General features: G+C 37.9%; 1 protein-coding gene across 8 annotated transcripts in view; it reads right to left on the bottom strand.

Moving 5' to 3' along the window:
- The window catches only part of XPO1 (exportin 1), a 39,734-nt gene that overhangs the window by 2,669 nt on the left and 13,577 nt on the right, over positions 1-23,488 (bottom strand). For all 8 annotated transcript variants that reach the window (XM_040611630.1, XM_040611628.1, XM_040611631.1 and 5 more), the window contains 17 exons: positions 16,216-16,277; positions 16,094-16,138; positions 15,824-16,005; positions 15,300-15,348; positions 15,094-15,213; positions 14,863-14,991; positions 13,289-13,447; positions 10,403-10,600; positions 9,694-9,832; positions 7,589-7,770; positions 6,563-6,719; positions 6,288-6,451; positions 5,308-5,442; positions 4,222-4,405; positions 2,653-2,759; positions 2,046-2,240; positions 943-1,111 (listed from right to left, as the gene is read on the bottom strand). In XM_040611630.1, coding sequence (XP_040467564.1) covers positions 943-1,111; positions 2,046-2,240; positions 2,653-2,759; positions 4,222-4,405; positions 5,308-5,442; positions 6,288-6,451; positions 6,563-6,719; positions 7,589-7,770; positions 9,694-9,832; positions 10,403-10,600; positions 13,289-13,447; positions 14,863-14,991; positions 15,094-15,213; positions 15,300-15,348; positions 15,824-16,005; positions 16,094-16,138; positions 16,216-16,277 — 2,376 coding nt within the window. The remainder of the gene's footprint in view (positions 1-942; positions 1,112-2,045; positions 2,241-2,652; positions 2,760-4,221; positions 4,406-5,307; positions 5,443-6,287; positions 6,452-6,562; positions 6,720-7,588; positions 7,771-9,693; positions 9,833-10,402; positions 10,601-13,288; positions 13,448-14,862; positions 14,992-15,093; positions 15,214-15,299; positions 15,349-15,823; positions 16,006-16,093; positions 16,139-16,215; positions 16,278-23,488) is intronic.

A 23,488-nucleotide genomic window follows, 5' to 3' on the forward strand; every position in this document is an offset into this window, starting at 1 on the left:
GTCACTAACTAATGAAGGTGAGAGAAACTCTCTACCGAAAAAAGTGTTTGCTAATTTAAGGAGGGAAGATATTTTATTTTTTTAGAATGACAGGAACACTTAAGTTACTTTCTAGGTGAAATTCAACTCGAAGTTCTCTTTTATCCCCATTCCTTCCTAACACTGATAGACAACTGACTAAAGAACTAGGTGGCTTCACAACCATTTTTTAATCCAGTAGTCAAGCACACTAAGCCCAAAATCTCAAAAACTAGTATTTTTTAGAATTCAATACATATAGCCTCTCCTAGTCTCTCTTCAGTAATTTGTCATTCCAGACAGCTTTTTAATTATTTGTGTCTGTCAAATGCAGCAATACATTCAGCTACTCCATGAGATTTCATCCATTTTAAACGCCTCACTGTTGTCCAGAGGAAGCATAATCCCCCTTCTATAACAATCTAAGGTGTTTCCCTTTATGCTGTGGGCTCGCTCGCAGAACATGGGTTCAGCCCCCGCCCCAATCATGCACTTTTCTGCTGGACTTTTCAGTAGTCACTGAGCAACTGTCTTAACTGAGGCATTAAGTCAAACACCACAGGCAGCACTACAGAAGTTGAGCTGCAACACCAGTTTTAGCAGCAGTGAGCTGTTGCATCAGTTCAGCCGTTTCAATGAAGTGCCAGCACTCACATGGAAAAGAAAGCAAGCAGGAACTGTAACAGTGCTCTCTCAGAGCTCCGGGAGTGAAACAGCATCCAAGTATGTCAGCCCATTAATGTATACCTGGCTGACAACTTGAAGCTGAGACAGAAGATTATTATTCTTGTGCAAATGCAGTACCGAGTCATGTGACTAGAATTCAAAGTCTGACTAAAGAAAAAAATGCAAGAAAACAGCATTCTACCAGAAAATACAACTGATACCACAAATAAAGTCTGCGTATTAAACACTTTCATTTACCTGTATCTGCAACGTTTCTCATTGTATGTTTGAAAGCCCAAATAATAGAATCCAGAACAAGTTTGAACTGTGCGGGTGGAATGGCCAGGAATGCTGGGAAGCAATGAGAATTTACAGCCTGGAGTAGCAAGAAGAAGTTTGTTCTGTGTTCAGGATATTCTTCAAAGTCCTAGAAGGAAAAGATGGGGGAGGAAGGTCAGGTTTCCTTAAGGTTCATCATGAGATCTTCTGCCAAGTAGAGCACATCAATAGCCAACACAGAATAGCATTTAGATCCCAAGTTTAAAGTAACTTTCAATGCAAAGCAAAGGTTACCTTTCTCAGTTAACTTTTTCCCCACTAAAGCTTGCTAAGACCATCTTCAGGGGTTACAGAACATCGACAAGAGTCACGTTTTGTCAGTACACAGCCTCCATCGCTACCCAGTCCACAGATAAAACAGACACATGGTCTCAAGAGGGGTTAAGCACCTATGTTGCTACAGGGGTACAATTTCTGGTCACACCCTATTGCAAACTAGCACTAATTCAGCTGGTAGCACTCAAGTATTATGCAAATACATATTGCACACTGCATTAGTGAGGAAATACTCAAGATGACTGATCAGTACTTATAGATTTTAAATATTTATGAATTTAGCCATTAGTCCTACAGTGACTGAAGTACACTTCTGCTTCCAGAAACACACCATTCCAAGTCCCCAGAACAGAAAAACTGCTAATGGAGTTAAATCAAGAGCTAAACAGAGAAATTTAAGGCAATAAGGTTAAGACATCCAGCTAGACAGCCACACTTCAGAACAAGTATGTTCATTTGAGCAGAAATTTCAAGTGTCACAAATGCACTTGGTGACTGCAAAAAACCAGGGAGTTCATCCACAAGACACCACCACATATGGAAATGAAAGCAGGCATGAACTCCTACTTAATTGCTATAAGATGAAAGTTGTGCAATTACTCTACTTGCTACGTACTGCCTCCCTTCATTGCAAAAGATTATCTTTCACTTACAGATGTACCAACAGCCAGGACTAGTACTCTTATAAAACTCCTTTGTCTTCAGTTACTAGGGAAATGCCTTATCCAAAGTTTAAACATAAATACCTTGTTGATCATGTTTAATGTGCACTCAAAAACAGCATCAAATATCTGAGGTATTTCAGCAGTAATGTGTCCACCCAGTTTGTTGACAATGATAGCCATAGTACTAAGTACTTCAGGTTCTCTAGCAGCTGGAACATTTCTCTGGTAATCAATGAGAACTGCATCCAACAAGGGAGGAACAAAGTTTTCAGCCACCTAACAGAAAGAGTAAGCCACGGTTATAACAATGCAGTTACCGAACATGGTCTCTAGCATGCAGTTTATAGTGAAGTTCATTGTTTAGTTACAGGCAATACTTTTCCCTGGGAAGCTGAAACACATTACACTTCCATTAACTCCTCACCCTCTGTATTCAGGCAGCAGGGCTGCCCATAGGGTTCCCTTTAAACCTCCTCGGATTCCCTTTGAGATTACTCCCAGATAAAATTAATGGAAGCATGTCAATCATAGCTCAGGCCTACCTCTCTACGATCGTACTTTCTATTTTACAAACCTCCTGCAGCAAGTTCCTGTGACCAACTCATTCAGTCAGTTAACAACAGAACAAAAACCAGAGTTCATCCTAATTCTGTCTTGCAAGTTATTTGTATAAAATAAATCTACTTACCATCTGAGGATCACTGGACCTGCTCACCCAGCCAGAAATTAATTTTAAAGTTTCCCTTTTTACAGTCCTCATACTTCTAATCAAGGGCTGCTTTGTTACCATTTCACCTGAAAGTTTTAAAGCTTCAGTTAATCAGGTAAGGTGTAACAAAAATATTAACTTAAATTGGTATTACAAACCAGAGAATGTTTATTTTTATATCCAAACTACAAAGACTACTTAAAAACTATTTACATATTGTGCAAAAAAAAAAAAACAACCCACACACACCCACAAACCAAAAAAACCCCCTACCTTCCTATTCTAGCTCCACAGGTCAAAACTGCCACTCAGCATTGCAAAATTACTGACAATACCCTACTTAAAGAATTTGAAAACAGCTACAACTTACTTTTCAAGTAAGGGAAATCACATGTATTCACTTAACTACATGGACTGAGCTTATATCTGGTTCTCAGTAAGTGATGGGGGAAAAACAAGAAAGTTCCTGATTTCATCTAAGAGAAATAATCCTTTCAATTGTCTTCATGTGTAAAAGTCCACACTTACCCTTCTTAAAATGCCCTGTCCTTAGTTTTGTTTCTTACCCCCAAATCAATGTAGTCTTATCAGCAAAACCTGACCTAACACACAGCCATACAACCATTACAGTACGTGCACACGGAAACCTAAGGTGGGATTGCTCGTGCCAGCTTCAGAGCCATCTCTGGCAAGACAGAACCAGTTGTAAAAACAGACTCTGAGGCAACTGCCATCACAGTAGTTGCTAATCAAGCAGCAACTCTGGCAACTTCACTGTTTCCAACAGGGAAAGAATCAAAATGTAATGATTTCTCAGCCGGTTTTATTCAGGATTCTGAGAAGCTGCTTCAAGGTAAACCAGCTGCTCAGTTACAAGTTTTATTCAACATTCCTATTTCCAAATATCATCATTTGCACTGGCAAGAAAATGAAGCATAACACACAATTCCATGACTCATTTTGTCTTGTAATGAACGAGTGCAGAAGCACATTCAACTGAGCTACCATAGGCCCTAATTTATCTAGTAAGAATAGTAGGTTAGGCAATTGGCAATTCCAGGCCTGCAGTCACTGAGGTGGTTTATCACGACCTTCAGGCATCTTCACTACAGTTACATTTCTGTAACAGAGCTATTTGGTAGCACAGTATGACACCAACACTATGCCAACATCTTTTGGAAAAAAAAAGAAAAGAATGAGATTCTATTTAAAGATTGTATTTTAATACTCAAAGTTAGAGTAAGCTAAAAGAACACATGCTACAACTTTGTCTCAGCAAGATGCCTATTAATTCCAAGTATGCATCTACGCTGTTTGCACCTTTCCTAAACTTTCTCATTTATAGGTGTTTTTTCATCCCTTTAAAATCAGGAGTTCTGTATTTGGATAAAGTATCTGGTTAACAAAAAAGAAATCTAGGCAAGCACTTTCGGTCATTCTCCACTTTCCTGATAAACACTATAACATTACCCAAATTGGAATGTACTTGGAAACCTGATGACAGACACTGCTGCCCCCCATTTTCAGGAAGAACATGGACTTTCTTACCGTTAGCCTGAATAGCTGCAGAAATGTTTTCACTTAGGCACTTGTACACATTCAGCATATCTAAATAAATTCTTCCAAGCTGAATCACAAAGGGGTGGCCAACTGCTTTACATGCTCTTACATTGGTTTTCAGAATACTACCAAGCTGCTTAACTGTTTCAGGATCCTTTAGAATATCAACATTCTGTTAAAAAAAAAAATTAAGAGTCCATATTTTTAGTGAATAAAACTGCTCTTTAGCTTTCAACATGAAAGTGTAAGGTTAAATTATTTTGCACACTGCATTAAAGAACGTATCACCGAAATTTACATACAGACTTTATATATACTGCTGTTTACTTCATGGCACTTGCCACTACTTTGGAGTCAGGATAAAACTTCTGCAGAAGAGCAGAATTAAATCAATTGAAGCATTTTTGCTGCAGTGGTACAAGCATTATTCTAATTGAAGGAAGAAAAAAAAAAGCTATGAAGGAGAGATTAAGAAGGTAAAGCCACACAGCGAGTGGTCCAAAGGCAAGGCAGTGTGTTCTTGTATTAAGCGGGAAGCCAGAGTAAGAAACCTTAACTCAACCTTGCCTAAATTTCAGGTTCTTAACTCCAAACAGACTGATCTCTTGTGCAGTGCAAAACTGTTGTTCTTTAACGCATAAAGTATGTTGAAAAGACTGAAAGAAATTGAGGATAAAATTAAGAAATAAAGATGTACTTTAAGAGAATGATGGAAGAGAAAGGAGGAAGAGAGAACCTTATTTTAGCACTTTAACTTTTCTGTTTTTCAGAAAGAAAACACACTTCTAAGGTAGGTGAAAGGGAGCCTTAGAAAAAACTATTAAAAAATATCCCATACAGCAACATAAAATTGTCCTTTAAATCAGATTAAAACTAGCATTTATTTTGTGCTTTGTCTCCTCTCTCAAAACAGGACTCTTACTGTCGTGTCAACCACTATTTTAGCCATCAGTTAATGAAGTCCACCACAGCTACATACAATAATAACAGTAAAAAATAAACCCAGGGTGAGAGAAGCATTTAGCAGTTTTTCTTTACCTCAACACGGAATACACTTAAAATTTATGAGCTTACTTTTGTTGCCTGTTGAATTATGCTGTCCCACACTTGATTCGGTAGCAACATGTATTTTTCTATCAGATGCTCCTGCACAGTCTGGTCTGTCTGTGCCCCAATCATATACCCTACTGCTTCATAAAATGTATGCACCTGATTGGAACAAGTCAAACAGGAAGGTTAAAAAGGAATAAGGAACATTTTACACTGTTCTGAACTATATATACACTAGAGACTGAAAATGGGTTTCACTGTCTAAATACCATTTTCCCCTTCTGACTTTCAAGGGTTCTTCTCCATTCTTTCCTTACTTTCATTGTGTACAGAACAAAGCTCCATCTCCTTTCGCTCAAACACAACGACATACATTCCACAGTCTTTTTAAATTTGCAGTCATATCCTGAAGTGAGGCAGCTCAAACGTATGCTACTTAACTCTTACCTAAATATTACTACACGCATTTTAACTGTGGACTGGATTACATCACTCTAAGCAACTCTTCCCAGATGCCAGATCCACTAGGCCCCAAGTGGACAGCCATTACGATGACATCTCAGGGTGCATCACACACTGCTCTCATTCCTGAGCTGCATTCCCAGATGCAGAAGCTTTTGGATAGTTCCCCACCCCTCCCGTCAAAATACAAGAGCTACAGGTACACTACTGTAGTAGAGTATTACTCACTCCCAAAGCAGAACCAGAAAACACAGGATTCAGTGTCTTATTCCCTTTTTAAAACAGTCCAGAATTTAAAATTTCAACTAAATGCACTTCAATTCTCCTTCCAAGTATTGGAATATCTCAATATTGGGTATATCTTAATATAATTGAGACCCAGTAATGCAACTGTAATGATCACGCTATTTATACCATTACACTGTCACTTAACAACAAACTAAGGAATACAATTCAAGCCTTGAAAACCACTACTACGTGTCAACAGGAAATAACTTTCCATTAGCCTTTAGGAATTATCCACAATGCTGAACTAAACATACCTGTTGGGGCTGAAGGTCACAGATAATTGTATTAATATTGTTCAAGATTTCATCAATAAACGGCATGACCTCTCCCACTTGCACCTGGACAAAATGTCGGCGGCATTTCTGTGCTATTTTTATGAAGGTATCACAAGCCATATCCTGGACGCCATCATGGGTTTCTAAATTAAATCAAGTCAGTTACTGCTTTGTATTTTTCCCCCATACCTGTCCATGTATGGGCATTTATTTTTTTTAATAATTAAAACAGCAAGTGAAAAACAGATAATTACCATGCATAAATTCAAACAGCTTGTTGACTACTGTCTTCAAAAACTTCCAGTGAGCTCTCAAAAACCGTGGGTATTGACCTACTATATACATTATATTTGATGCAATAATGGCTTTATTGTCTTTTCCACGCTTTTGTTCACAGAGTCCCAGAAGATCCTACAACATAATGTATTCTTTAGTTTCCAACTTCCTCCAGTTCAATTAAAAGCACTACAAGTATAAAATCCTACAAGGAGCTATATTAAAGGAAAGTGGTTGTCATCATGAAGTTCAAAGTCCAAATACCACACACCCCACACCCCCCTCCTCCCACTAAAAAAAAAAAAAAAAACCAAACAAAAAAAACACCCACGTGGGTTAAGACTGGGGTGATAGAATAATTTTAAGTTTCAGCCAAACCAGGAACACCCTGTTTTCAACTACAGAATCTCCATTTTAAATATAACTAAAGATTTCTGCAGGAGAGACTTAGCCTCACAGTATTGAGCACTGACCAAGTAGCTGGCATCAGTAAAAATATAGACTCTACATCAAATACAAGAAATAGAACTAAATGTTCGGTATAAATTTGCATAAAGTAAGGTCCATTACTCTTGGAAAAATGTTTTGTTCCTGCACTCTTTCCATGTGTGTATTTACCAAAGAGTTGGTTTGATCAATGAATATATACAGAAAACAGCAGGGTGCTGGCTAGTTAAAAATGTGAGTTGTTTTGCCACTCTATTTCATTAGTAATCCCTTTCCATCTCTTCTGCATTCTCAAAGAAAAACACTTCATCATAAACTAAATTTTATCCCTGAAATTTTCACTGTGAAAAGGCAATTTGGACTAAAGCATTGTTCATGGCTAATGAATTTATCACCCTTAAATTCAGGATATAATATTTCCCATTAATTTATTCTTATCAACTTGCTTGCTGTACAAGGTAGCTTACTAAGAACATAGAACAGCATTTTGGTAAACTTAAGTTTCTTGAGCATAAACTATGAAGCGTGACAAAGCTGTCAGTTTTGCACCATGATACCTTAATTACTGTAACAAGGAATCTCTTTTCATCTTCTTCATGCATTGCGCCACTGATTGAGCCTATAGCCCAACACAGGGTATTTAAATTTTTCCATGACCATTCTGTTCCATTCACTTGATTGTGAAGTTTTTCAGTCATAATTCGTTCTGTATCTGCATAGTCCAGATGTGTAAGATAAACTGAAAGACATCAACATTAAACAGGCACATTTTAAAGCAACAACCTGGATCACAACTCCATGGGCAAAGTTAGGTTTGCTTTAAGAAAAAGACTACTAAATTGTTAGGTAAGCACAATGCTTCTTTCCTGAACTTATGACATAAGGAGCTAAAAATTTAAACACAAATTTGTTAAAACTGTATTCTAACAATGAACAATAAACTCTACCAATCATCTATGGTTGCACTAAGGGATCTCAGCAAAACACATGCTAGAATGTGAAAAGTCCAGTCAGTAAAGTTGCTAAGTTATAATTAACAAAAGGCATACATACTGAAGGCCTCTAGGGAATGTGGGGCTGACTACCTATGGGGGTCACTATCAGTGTGTAAGAAGTCAAGCAGTTTTCTTCTGCTCTTTATTTCAATGCCATTAAGTCTGCTGGTTGCAATAACCCACCATTAAAGTGGAGGTGGTTGGTACTCCTGAACAAGTCTAGATAGAAAGATTCAAGTATCACAAATCAAGACACTTGCATCAGCCCCTAATAGGATTAGTGTTTCTAACAAAATTCTAAATCCCAGGAAGTCAAAAGCAATTTAAGGCCAGATTCACGAATAGATTTTTACTGTGCCACGAAACACAGCTTCCACCACATGCTCACTTTTTTTTTTTTAAAGTGAATCTTAAAGGTAATACATTACAAGCAATAGTTAAAACCAGAATTCACACCCAAACTGAATGTGCATTTCCATATAAATAATCCTGTATCTGGAAATATAACTAAGGCTCAGGACATAACTAATAATTTCAATACAATAAACCAAACATTTAATCCAATAAATTAAAAAATGGTTTTCACGTTCCATATGAAAAGATATTAGAACAATTAATCTAATGCTGGCTGTTACCTACATCACAAGTACAAAGGTGAGAATAAAAAAGAAAAATCCAAACCCACACTGCCTCATGCAGTTCCCCCCTCCACACCCCTAGTTCATAACTGTTAGTAAACACTCAGTGTTCCCTTAAAGCATTTGCATTTGATAGAATTTGATACATTTAGTATTGAAGGTTTGATGTCCTAAATATGTAATAATTCTAATCTCCCCACTCCCTCAAGTTGCAGTTGGGACGCTGAAATTTTTTTCTTGCCTCAAAAATCTTTACGTTATCACTACAATACATAGGGTCTATCAATTCACCGATAAAGCGGTTACAGTTGAACATGAGACTTCTGAAAATAATAGCATACACACTGTAAAAATGAAACCTACTTGCCACATTAAATGGTACAGAAATACCAACCCTGGTGTTCTTCAGGGTGCTCACAACTTTTGGTTTGGGTTTTTTTTTTCTACATGATATGCAATTAATTGCAACTTTTATACTTTTAAGCAAGGTCATTATAAAATCTCAGCACTAACTTTGGAGAAGATTTTTGAAGCTTAAGTTCAGGCTGGAATTTTGTGTTTTGCTTAGGAATACTATAAAAAAACCCAAAAGTATTCAGATCTACTGAAGGAAGAAATCATTTTTCTGGAGGACTGCTTGGTTTACACAAGACTACAACTACAAGGAGTAACAGCCAGCAAGCCCACTTCAGAACAATCCCTCCTATGTAACAGCTTTCTGAGAAAACTAAGGTTTTGTTGAATTGGAAGAATTTTGGTAAAGGATCATCAAAAGGTGTTCTATAGGAAAAGGCAAGGGACAGGAAGTTACTGTATTACTACTTAAGTTATACAACACTACACACGCTTAAAATTGAAAACTTCAGACCAACGCCGTCTCCTCTCTTTCAAGTATGCATACTACTCCTCACTGATAATCATTTTACCCACACAGTAATTCAGATCATAAGCTAGCATTCCACAGAATACATGCTGCTGATGCAGCTACAGAGACCTACAGCACAAAAAAATGCCAGCTAGTACACTTACCCAATGTTTCCCTCATATTTTTATACAAGTTTATGGAATCTGTATCCTTCATGAATTCTCGTACTACTTCCCCTTGGTCATTTTCCACAACTAGGACTTCTTCAGGTTTAGCCATACGACTAACCATTAGCAATCGAACCTGTATGTTGCAAAGGAAGTTGAACTGTAACATGAAAATATACACAATAGCTCCACAGGTGTTTCCAGAGCACTCTTGTCAGGCAGTGTGACCCATGTGAAGGGTATATCCAGCACTTCATGAGATCAGCTCACTAATTCTATAGACACACATTAACCAAAAAGCCAGTAAAGAACAGAGCCTGCTAATTTCTCTCACTATGAACAAGATGAGTAGTTCACCACCATCACTTTTTCCATACAGTTTTGTTTTTTCCCCTCCAACTGAAACACTCCAGCCTTTATCTGTTTAAGCTAACAGTTCAATACAGATTTATTTCTTTAAAAAAATTAGGTCTAAATTCATAGTAAGTATCTTAAAAACTGAAACACAGTATTAATACTGCTGTCATATACTGGTGTCATCTTAAAGTATTTTTACAACTGCAGCACATTAAATAACTGGAGTTGAACCAATTACCAAGCACCCAAAGCAAGAAAAGTTTTCTTATGTCACTCCTTACATGAAGAAAAATAGTTCAGGAACAGTATCTAGACCCTTATAAAGTCCAGTTACTTAAGCATGGATTACCTTGGACAATACAGGCAAATAAAGCTGCCTCCTTGGAGGAACATCGAAGTGTTGACTTCCCGAAAGCAATGGAGAAGCAGATGTTGAAAATGGACTTTCCCTGTACAGCTCAGCAGCTAAATGATTCCAATATTCAAGACAAATCTTGAAAATTTCTGTTTCTTCAACTTCTGACACCAATAACATATAATGAAGAGCCTAGAAAAGTGTGGTTTAAAGATCTCATTATTGATTATTCCTGCAGCTAAAACCACATTGCTTTACGTTCGGTTATCCAAATACTGATAAAATGCCAAACTGACATAAAAGTTAGGAAAAAGAGGGCATTAACATTGCAGTTACATTACTTAAAATGCCAGAGATCCAACCAGCACAGCAACTCAAAAACAAAGTACCCTGTCAATTACCATCATTTTCAAAGTGCATATCAATTCTTTAGTCTGAAGTAGCCTGAGGACATCTTAAAAAATGCCGTAGCCAAATCAGTCTAAACTATCAAACTCACAGCCCCTGAAGCATCTGCAAGGCATTTTGGTTTAAAGCCCACAAAAAACCTTCAACAGCTAGCTTCAATGAATGCTGTTCTCAAGACTATTACTGCTACTTTGTCCTTATACCCAGAAGAACTGAAGGCAACCATTAAAGCCATACCACTCGCTCACTTTCCACAGAAGTCATATAACACAACATCTTCTGTTTCTTTACTGCCAGAACAGCCACAGCAGACTGAGAACGGAAGGCCACTGATGCAATTCTGACAGGCTGAGATACCAACTGTAGAAATTAGAACTACATAGCCAAACACCTTTTGCCTAGCTTATTTTTCAGTCCCCTGGTGCAAGATATCAAAGCAATAGCCCACTAATGAACAAACAGAACAGAATTACAAAGTCTGAAGACATTTTCATAGCTTAGGTACTACAGCAACTCATAGCATTTTGGATGGTAAAGACATGATTCAGCATCTGCACATACCAAAACAACCATGTATTAGTGTTATACACATCAATTTTTCTCGGTGATTTCAATAAATTGCATAACTTCCTTTACGAGTTCATGGAACAATTTCAGAAGATCTGTTACATCCGAAGTGCAAGAATAAATAGGTAAGAGTAACATGGGGCTTTTTGAAGTAGCTGCATAACCACGTTCTGTTACCCTGGAACTTACAGAAGTGAAGTTTGCAACCATTTTAGGCCAGCCTAATACTTTCTTAAACATTTCATCATCCTACAAAACAGTTATTCAGGACTGAGTTTTATGAATGTGTGTTTTAAAGAATTTAACATGGTTATGCTGGACAAGAGAGGATGCTACTACCTAAAAACTGCACTCCAACTTACACACAACTGCACAGGACATGCGACAGTTTCAGCTGTTTACACGGGTCTTCTTAATGAAACCTCAACCTAAGTAGAAACGAGTTGTGCTCTACCCCCATTCGCAGTTCTTTTCAAAGCTTACTACTTCCAGGTTCAGGAATTACTTGGGAACTGTTGGTTGTTGCTCTTTCAATATACTTTTTTTTTTGCGGAGGGCTTCCTCCAGAAGAAATGTATTGAGACTACTATCTCGAAAACAGACTAGAGTTCAGATGGACATGTTAGGTTACAGCTAATCCATCTGCAAGGTGTACTTCCCGCCCCCCAGTGGAACCTGGTCTCCAGGTTTAAACTGCGGTATTGTTTCTCTACCTCTGTCTCAGGGCAGTTCCTCACCCTATCGCCTCCATACCTGCACAGGGCTTGATTCTGGGCACATGAAGTGGTGCTTCAAGGGGCTTTGGAGCCAGTTTCATCCCCTTGGAGCTCAGCAGTGGGAGGGAGCTAGCAAAAAAGTCACCACAGAACAGCTCATCCTCAGCAAAATTTTTATTCACAATTAAAAAAAAACCCCACAACTGTAAAACCCTGATTTTGTGATCTAGCCCCACTATAGGATGAGCTAGTACTTTCAGTGTTCAGCAGTCATACAGAATTTAAGCCATTCCAACCCTTCATTCTCAGCTGAATTTCTAATAATTTCCACAGATCCCAGTGGTTTTGACAGTGAAGTTAAACTTTACTGTCAAAATTGAAAAGAATGCAGCAGTCTCCAAGAAAGGGGAACAAGCAGAGAGGAAGGATAATTGTAAATCTTATTCTCACCAACTACTGTGAAACAGCTAACAACTGCGGCCTGCAGGCCCTCCTCCAAGACCAGTAATACTACAGTAAAGCACACAGAGTCATTTGGTAAAGGTCTACCATTAATCATTACTGGCATACATAGTCTTTATTACATAGAAATAGTAGCATCCTTGAGGATTACATTCAAAGCCTTTCAGTTAAATTTATGGGATATGGTACATTGGGCAAGAAGCTATACCAGGATGGAAGCACTGAACATGTTGTACCCTAGAAAACATGCATGTGCTGTACCCTAGAAAACAGCTCTGGATGCTGAATAAAAACGTTAACTGAGCTGCTTCAAGTCAAGCTGATGAAAGTCACAGAAGCACCTCCTGTATACAAGAGTTGAGCAGAAAATACAGTATGTAAAGGCCCATGGAAAAACAATGTATCAATTTATTTTTAAGCAACATTTAACACTTTCAAGGAGGAGCAAGTAAGAAGATGGAGGAGACAGAGACTTATGTCTTCAGACATTGTATTAATGTAGGATCACTGAAAATAGAATGCCATTGAGGCATACTAAGTAAAACAAGAACTTTGAAAGGGGTTTTTGTATTCATGCAATTTGCCAATTACATGAAAGAAACAGGACTATTTTTTTCCCCTCTTACTCTCTTTAAGTACCATGAGCTAGAAGTTATAGTTAATATCATATCTTCGAGTATGGAAACACTTGCTACATTTTTTAAACCAGATAAACTGAGAAACTTACCTCCATTAATGTTTCCCTCAGATTTAATCTCTTTTCTATAAGTTGACCATGTTCCTTGAGGAAGGTGCAGAGAAACAAACTGAGATTCTGAATGAAGTTCTGTTCATCATCTTTTCCATTTGAGTATGCAAGTCGGATATTGGTATTTAGAGGAAGCATCTAATAAAAACAATACAGACATAATCAAGAATTTCCCTTTTTATACAGAACTACCACGTATTAACAAGTGTTTTGCTCTTTTGGCAAAAAAGCCCTTCCGCTTTTCACTATATCCACTCTTTGCCTTCTTAAGTAGGTCTTACAGCTCCTTCATTTCACACTTGATCCCAAGATGGACAGCAAAGTGCAAATGCAGAACAGATACAAAAAGTACTGAAGAACTAAACCTTTTTCCAACCCTCGTAACACCAGCTGTAAACAAGGAAAGTATCTGCTCTAGCACAGACATTTCCAACTAGCACGGGGCAAAAAGATGTTCCAAAAATGTGTTACCTGTCCCTAGTAACATTGAGTTTCAAAACATCACATCATCACAATGTGAAAACAGTAAGCCAGAACTCCCTAATATTTGGAAATTGGCAAAGAAGACTGAAAGATACCAGAACACATTTTTCAGTAATCATGTAGAGATCTCTGGCACCTCTGAAGAGATGCACTGGCTTTTAAATTCTATCATTACACAAATAAACCCTTTTCAACACCGTCTTCTAGTAGGAAACTACATTTTTTAATGTCAACGCTATTCAGCTATAGAACAGTGAGAACAGAGTTTAACACTTTCGCTGCTGCCAGCATTTGGGTGGTTTTGATTGCTCTCCATTTTACAAAAAGAGTCAAATATTTGCAATGAATGCAACAGCTGGCATCAAATTCCTATGCAAGTGTCATACTAAAAACCTGCAAGTTACAAAACAGGTCGAACACCCAACCTGACATTCAACTGATGTTTTGAGGAAAAACATTATTAAAATTAACTGTAAATAAAAAACCTATAGCTCCACTTGAAACTGGGGGGTAGGGCGGCATTCAAAGAAGCATGCCTGTTCTAAAGAACCTCCCAAGATGGACACAGATTGCTAACAGAGGAAAACAACTCTTCACCTGTCTGCTTAAGATGCAAATACAATGAGGAAAGCTACAAACTCGCGTAACTGAATCTGAACTGCTCAGAGGGTTATCACCAAATTACATGTATTTAAAGCATGGCTTTGTAAGACAAACATTTTATCAGTTTCAAAAACTAAACAGTAACTTGCAGAAGTTACTTCAGCTTAGGTTTTAGGAGTCATGCAGTACACATTTCGTTGCACCTCTCAACTTTCCCCATCAGACAGTCTGAGTCTTCAAACACCTCTTAAATTAAAACAAATCAATACTGCAGAAATACAGCTGTGAGCTAGTCAAAATTACACTTAGCACCTTCTGATCAAGCCATAAATACCACTGAAGAACAGTATTTGTCCGATCAAGAGCTCTATAATGAATATGAACTTGTAAACTGAACTAGGTTCTACAGAAATTCATTTTGCAAAGTGAAACAGTCAAAAGAGACAAATTTATATAAAAAACATTACCTGTTTTAACTGCATCATGGTCAGGGTAAAGAGTGTTACAAACTGTTCTTCATACTGGCTTACACTGACACCTGCAATCTCTGTGAGGCACTTCAAAGAGACATTTCGAAACATGGGAACATTTAAGAACTATTGAGAGAAGAAAAAAAAAAGGGTATTATGAGTGCGCTGCATGCTAAGCTTTTTTGCAATTTGTATTTAAATTTGAGCGGTCATTTTTTGCATAAGTACCTTGTATATTAGTGTGCTGATTAACTTGGTCTCAAATATATATCCCAGAGGAATCCAGTTCAGAAATCGTAGCAAGGTTTCCAAAGTTGCGTGAACTAAGGGAGCATTTTGGGAGTTTTCCTGTAAACAACCATTAGTGTTTATGACATTGGTAGGCATGATTGGGGGTTATTTTTTAAGTCATCATTAAAGTAGTTAAGACTTACCATCACAAACTGACACAGTTGAAATATCTGAGAGAATTCATTGCACATGCTGTAAAGAAATAAATAAAAAACTAAGTATTTCCACATTCCATAAACAATCCTACTTACTTCAATCACAATTACTATGCTCACAGAACAGGTCCTGAGGACCAGTGTCCATGGAGGCATTCATTCACAAGCCACCTGGCTTTTACCCATTTCCATGGTAATAATATATATTTTGAAGTGGCCCAAAGCCTGTTCCTGCAAATTGTGGGTTAGAAATAAAAGAATGCCAAACAATCTTTTAAAAGGGTAGGAACCATCAGTCAACAGATGCTACTTGCAATAAGTTAGAAATATCTGTGTACATGGAAGTTTGGTATCACCCAACAGTACTGCTCTGAAGAAAAATCAATAACCCACTCAGTCTCAGAAATCAAACTAGTCAGCTCTAGGTGTTCACTCAAAAGCTCAAAGTTGAGAGCAACTGCTTAGCAGCAAGCACAAAAATCTATTATTAAGATTTAAACATATATACTTGCCTGTCTTTCAAATGCTTGGCTTTTACTTGAGTAATCTGGCCACTGGAAAAATCAAACACTTCTTCACTCAATAGTTTAAGGATCACCATATTGTTCTGACAAAGGCTTTCACTAGTCCTGCTTGCTCCCACAATATCACTTATAAAAGTTGGCCAGTGCTTTGGCCATTCTTGTTTCAGTATCTGAAAAGTGAAGCACCCATATGTTAGATACGCATGCAAAACCAAAGACTTTGTAACAAAATTTAAAACTCTATGAATTCTAGCCTACCTGAACAAGAATCATATTCAGTTTCCCAATATAGACTTTCTCTTTCTGGAGAAGAGAAGAGAAGAGTCAGGTTATGCCTAATATTCCCCTCCCTCTTCCTCCCCTGAAGAGGATTCACTTACTTCTACACATGTTGGATCAGATGAGGTCTTGATAATTAGGCCGACAACGTATTTTTTAATACCTGCAGAAAAGTTGGGAATTTATTTTCAACTATGTCAGATATCACAAATGTAGTAGTAAGTATTTTCAAATTTGGGTTCTTCACGTTTTTAAGCAGAAACACCTCTAAAGAACATATATGCATGTGTCAGCAAGCATCCCTCTTGACTTGTATGCTATGTGGAAAAAACCCACACCTTTGTGTCAGTTCTGCAAGAGTTACTTCAGATGTAGGAAATGGCTTTATGCTTAATCTATTTCAATAAAACAGAAGGAAAGCAGACTGAGGATTAGTGTGTACTTGTAGTAACTTGCACCAGATCAATCTATCAGCTTCCTAAAGGCTGCAAGAAATTCTGAGTAATGTTGCATTGGTAGCACTGCACCGATGTGTATTTGGCCGAATGAAGATGGACAGATGGCACCCAGCACTGTCCAGACCCTGGACATACACTGCAGTCGGTACTTAGAAATGCTGCTGTAGAGCTCCTTCAGTGAAATGTCTTTCTACCCCCATTATGTGCTTGCAGACCATACCTAACAACTCCAAAGTGGGCAGGTATATTCTCACTACCTCAGTCAAATGTTTACAATGGCAAGACAAAATACAAACAAGAGTCCTCCATCTTCTTTGACTAACGCTTTATTAATAAAACAGTGAACTCAGAAAATAAATAGAGCTTTCTATGCATGATTCCAGTTTTAGTGTCAAGTTAGCTAGAATTGAACCAAAAGCTTCATCTTCTGTATGAACTATATGTAAAAGTTCAGAGATGCTCCCATTTACTTAGGTGATCCATTCTGAACACAGGAATTCCCCCACACAGTATTTATAAAGTGGAACACTGGGTCAGAGCTTTGCAAAGTTCATTCACCAATACAGTAAAATGCACTTCAATTCAGACTCCTGTGCTTTACAGCACACATAGATGCTACGAATTACTGAACTTCTAATAAATTGTAGTTTATTGCTTTTTGTTGTTTAATTTAATTTGTCAAGTAGGGGCACAGACTGTATTTAAATCACTCATTCTGTTTTATTTCCTCTACAAACATTTGAGTTTTCAGCTCCGCCATAGAAAAAAAATACCAAACCACTGTAACAAGCTATATTGCCCAAAGTGCCATTCTGCTACCTAATGCTCAGCTCCCACCTCACCATTAACCTATCAATGACTGAAGACATGGAAACAATGGCTTTCCAAATAACTTTTCATCACCACATACATAGCTAAAATCATTCTGTATTAGAACATCCGACTCCAAGAAAAGACAGGCACAGGGGACCTGGAGTCATGAAGCAGATGATTACTAATAGTTCTACTTCCACATAGCTTTGACAGGATGATCGATCAGAGAACATCAGGAATTAAATACTTCAAACTAGGCAAGCGTTTTCTTGTCATCGGGCAGTTTTAGAACAGGTGTATGTTTTGCTATTCGGAGTCATAAACTCAAAATCTAGGTTCAATCACTTCTTCAATGCAGACAGTCAATGACTCATGCAGACAAAATGTATGTTGAAGATTTTAGAGAAAGCTGTCAGTTCACTGAGAAGAATGTCTTGTGTTGATGATGGTTCATTCTCCCCCAGCCACTAGTCTAAATTTTAAGACTTTCATGTGACATCACCTGAATTAGCAATTATTTTTTCATTTCAGGCCTGAGCAACAGGATTAAAAGGTACAGTCTGTAACTACATTCTCATGAAATCTGGAGAATACTAAGTCTAGACTTCGGGCCATCAGATACATACTAGGCAGGAGCTGTTCTACAAGTAATTTTGATTACAAATGAAACTATTCATCATTATCGATGGGGATCAAGCCACACTACTCCAGAGGAATAGTCATTAACAAAATAATTACCACTGTCAGTCACTGGGTAAGAGCTATTAACCAAGCACTAGCATTAGTCTATCATCATAGGCCTATCCTAGTATTTTAAAGCTAAAATACACACACTTTGCTGAAGCATTACAGTAATTCACAAATGAGATATGAAAGCCCTCAAAATAGTATGGAAATAGGTTTGCAGTGCCAGAAGCTAAACTATTTTAACTGCCTGCTAAACCACCAAGGGAAGCCTACTGTTGCAACTCCTTGCATTTCAAAAAGGAATCTGAAAGCAAGTATTGTTCTTAGACTTTTGACTCCAAAGCTAAGTATTTTCCATCTTGCTGCATCAATAGTATTATGCTGTTTAGTTACAACTGAAATGCTATGCTACCATCAACCTGGCCTCGAGATCAGCAGATGGTAACAAGCTGCTCTGCTCCAAAGCTTCTCCATTAGAAAAAAGCAACCACAGATCAAAAGGCAACCTAAAAAGTTTGCTAGTTTTCACACATCATGCCGCAGGCTTCTAAGATCTACTATCCACTGAACAAAGCCATACTCTTAACTCCTTAAAAGCCGCTGCTATCCCATTCTCTAACACTTTTTTTTGGCTTAAATGGCATCTTCTACTTTTTTTTTTTAACCGAAGTATTGTGGTTTGTGCTCCGTATTTAATAGCTCATTTCTTTATCATTCCATAGGAGAAAGGATTCTCAGTAGAACAAAGATATTTCAGCATTCTGCTTTGACAAAAATCAACACATAGGCTAGTTAACATTTTTCAGCAGAACACATCCACGAAACTGTTCAAGGGTAGCAGCCTATTGGATCTGCTAAAATCAGTGTGTTTTGAGAACTAAGTGTTATTTTGGGACATGCACAAGCCACATAACCACTGCCTAGAAGGTCTCTTTCAATCACAGGAGCAGCTGAACAAGTCTTGAAGATGGCAAGAACACAACTGCCAAGTTCAGTCCCTTCACTAAGCCAAACAGGAAGAGACGCCTGGCAAAGGGGCCTTCCAATAAAACAAAAGGGGAAGGGAAAAAAAAAACCCAAAACCACAAACAACAGAGACCAACACCCAAACCACCACAATATCCACACACGTGTCGTTCTCCAAGGACCATCCAATGTCACAACTAGCTGATCTCATGACAATCTGCCACCAAAGGGAGCAGATCCCATTTTTCATTCTAAAACTTTCACTGATACAGCACTGGCAGTCCTAGCACCTGCTCAAAAACTTGTTCAGAGGCTGAATTAGTAGAAAAATGGAGTCATCAAAAAAGCCCAGTAGTTTTAAAACTGTTTTGAAACTATCTTCTGCCAGCTTAGCTCCCTGACCCAGCTCACTTTTCAAGGGTCAGAGAAACAACAGTACTGGCTCAAAGACATCACAAAGTGCTCAGGTGAGGAACACCTTTATCCACAGCAGTTTAGTAGATCAACCTAGCTGCAACATCCAAGTATGTTCTAATTATCAGAAAAGTTGGACATCATCATCATCGGGTCCACACTAGTGCCACTGTTAGCATTTTCTGGTAAGCAAAGTACAACAAAGCAAAAAAAGAAAAAAAAAAAGAAGAGAAAGTTTCTGGGTGAACATAAGATTATTGTCCTTATGTGAAAGTTGCTCCTCTACAGACAGGCAAACACAGAGTAAAATTGAAACGTTTTCTGGAGGGAAATTATTTTCTCACGTGACCCAAGCTATGCAGTGGTTACAGCTGAACTGGGATAGCAAGGAACACCACATTATCTGACATTAGTAAATTCTGCAGTCTAGACTTGACAAGTGTGAAATACCCTACAGCTTAATCTTCCAACGTGCTCTTCAAAGCAATTACATCTAATCTAGACTGTGCGACCTGAGCTCAGAGAAGTTCCTATTCTGTCCAAATACAGCATGTTACCATGAATGCACACAGTCAGCGTGTACACACCTGTAGACAAAACCTACTTCTTGTACTTAAGACACACACACATCCTTTCATGCAGTTACAGAGCACGAATGTTTAACAAGTGTGGAAAATTATTCTAGCTGGTACTGCAGATGGAAGTTCACACTAGTTTGTAAAATTCACACATTCTCCATTTGTATTTAAGATTAAGTGAAACAGATAGACAATGTAACTCTGCAAATTAACATTATTTTGCAATCAAAGCAAGAATTTCAAATCCTAAAGCCAAGTTATCCCCTCCAGGGATGTTTGTATGCACACACTTATATTAAACTGTTTAAGTAGTCTCACAATGTCCTCAAAATACAGTTGTATTTTTAGTCTTAAGAAATAAAGCTTTCCCATACTGTCTCACAAATCACCTTTCCCTATTAGTGGTGAACCTGATCAATTCATTATCTATTTGCTTTTCAACAGAAAAAGCCGAACCATGAAAATTCTTTAAAAGCGCATAGATCTTGTCTTCCCACACACACAAGTGCTTTGTAGCTTGTTCCCCCTTCATTACAGGGAACCAAAACCATCTCCCTCCTGACGCAGGCCAGAAATCTCCATTAAAATATCTTATCACTCCACAGAAAAAAATCTCTTACAGCAGCTTCCACTACATCAAAAGCTTTATACTTAAACTCTAGGACCTTCCTGTGAGCCACTAAACTGCATCTCTCTGGCACTTCAATTTTTTTTCATTTCAAAATGAGAAAAGTTGTACAAGCAATTTAGGTTTCATAATGAAGAAGTGCTTATCCATTCCAACTCAAAAACACTCCAGACAAGCTCGCTCTGTTCACAGGAACAGAATTCCATTTCACATTGCAGGATTAATGAAACGTATCACTGAATTGAAGACCAAGAAGCCTTTATTTCTAGGCAGGTTTTCACACTGTGAGAGAAAATCCTTTTGAGATCATAGTACTTTAATCAAATGACATCCTTTGTAAGCATTATTAAACAATCAACCCTACAGAATATCAGGGTTTAAAGCCATTTGGTATCAACTCAATAAACTGAGAACTTTTACTTCAGAATGATAGTACAAAACTCAGGAAATAAGCCAAATTCACCACTGTACGGGATATTCTGGAACACGCTACCCACTTTTCATTAAAGCCATCTCAGTAAGATTTGAATGAAAACCACATTACATACAATTGTATACATATAAGAGCAGTCCAAAGCATTCTCTTAAGGACTAAATACATTTAAAAGAGCAAGTATAACCCATTGCTATTGTCTGTGATTAAACATGTCTCAAGGTTGAACATGCAGGTCAGTATCTGATTTAACTGAATTTTACCTGTTCTGTGCTATTCCACTTTTGTCTAAATAACCAAATTCAAATTGTGAACTCCAAAAGCAAACAAACAAAAAAATCAACAAGATAAAGCAGAGTAATCACGTAAGCGTTTTAGACACATAAATTGACAGTTTTGCCCAATTCCCGTTTTAGAATCATGGGAAGGTACAGATTGAACTCTCCTAAAGTGCTTACAATCCTCAGCCTTCAAAATCAATGACACCTGAGAAACAGCAGAACATTTAACAAGTTAAAAGGTACCAGAGCCAGAAGAGCTCAAGACTAAAAACTATTTTAAAATAAAAGCAAACTTAAGAATGGGGTTTCAAGGCCAAAAGCTACACCTGAAGAAAACATGTTTTCCTACTTTGGCTGGAAGCTGAAATCCCGGCAGACAGAAGCAGTAACAAAGCCTGGGCTAACCTCAAGGCCCAAAAAGTCAGGTACAAGTACAAAAACAAAAAAAACCAACTCAAAAAAAAAAAAGGTTACAGTTCAGGCTCTGTAATTAATGACATTCTGTTTCTCCAGGAATTTTCAGGGAGGTTGTTTCAAAACCTGTCATTCACTAACAGCTCAATTCAAGTCTGCTCTTAACTTCAATTCTTAAGCACTGCTATTGCTATAAAGGGAAATCAGTACTTTCTCATAAATGGATTTAGTTTCATCTTAACCGAAAGTAAGACTTGCCAGCTGTTATTTACTACACAAATCAAATTATACATATTGTTTTATAAAGTAAGATACAAGGTAAAATTAACTGATTTATAATCTGCATGAGATGCTTTGTCACCAAGCATTACTTTGTTATATTGAGCCTCAGTTTCCTGCACCCATTATTTTACTACACTTCAAACAGGAAAATCCTGTCAACTAAAGGAATGACTGGAGTCAGATTCAAGGAAACCTCAATTTAACCAGCATTATCATCTCCCAGGTACTCAAACCATCTGAACAAGCTCTGGAGCAGTTAGTTTGTACCAGCCAGTACAGTAGCATCAGCGGGGGGGGGGGGGGGGGGGGGGGGGGGGAAATTACTATTCACAGACCAGATGAAACAGGATTAGAGATGAAACATCCCTTCTCCCTCCTACACCACTGAGGCCACAGTATGCTACTGAACATTTGGTTCCTCTTCTACTGATGTACAAGAGAAACCTGACAAGTAGGTAAGCCAACTAACTCAATTCCCCTAAAATTGATAACGATAGAAGTTAATTTCACAGTTCTAGTTTGGCTCTGTGAAAGGGAAAATATTTTCAAAGGCTGAAGACATTTGTTAGGATGAAGGATTTATTTTCCCCCAGTCTTCAGAAGTAGAAGTCAATGAAAATAAGAACAGAATAAAGCTGATTGCACAACTACATACAATAACTTTATTTTGCATTGTAATATATCACGCTATAGTTATTGCACCTTTTCAGATAACAGAAACCGGTCAAACAGTACTACCATACCTGCCAAACAGTGAAGTAACAAAAATCTAAGACGCCAACTCAAATACATGTTCCACAATTCATTTAAGCCATCTATCCAGCGTTATCTTGGCATCTCAAGAACAGCTGAGATAACACAACGCAAAGCACAGCCAGCAACCTCATCCTACCACCAAGATTTCTCATCTATCCTATGCATTACTGATTTATATTCTGTATTTGGCATTTGTTTGGTCTCAAACTGCCAAGGAAGTCTACCTCTATGACATCTCCTACCAAACATCCCTTCACCAGCAGGCAAGTAGTACGCTGATTAGCTGCTTCAGACTACTGACTCCTTACTCTTCCTGCTCTACTCCCACAGCCAAAAACTTTAGGAGGAATTCCAAATGCTGAAAATAAGTGCTCATAGTCAGGAATGTAACAAAATACAAGCAAGCTGAGATACTTTAATTGTTAAAAGCACGGAAAAGACAACTTTAGGGTGCTCCCTTAGATTCTCAAAGGACACAGTTGTGTCTGAGCCTTGGCTGAAGCTACGCCCTAGAAACCTGCAAGTGTTTCCAACAAGCAGAATGAGTGTGAAACCTTCCACAAAGAGCTATGCCTTATCTGTCAACCTACAGTTGCAAGGCATGGGCGGAAAAGGTGAAAAGAATTATGACAAAACCATGGAACTCTACTGTTTTCATCAACAT

This window comes from Falco naumanni, chromosome 12 (assembly GCF_017639655.2).
Source record: "Falco naumanni isolate bFalNau1 chromosome 12, bFalNau1.pat, whole genome shotgun sequence".
NCBI lineage: Eukaryota > Metazoa > Chordata > Aves > Falconiformes > Falconidae > Falco > Falco naumanni.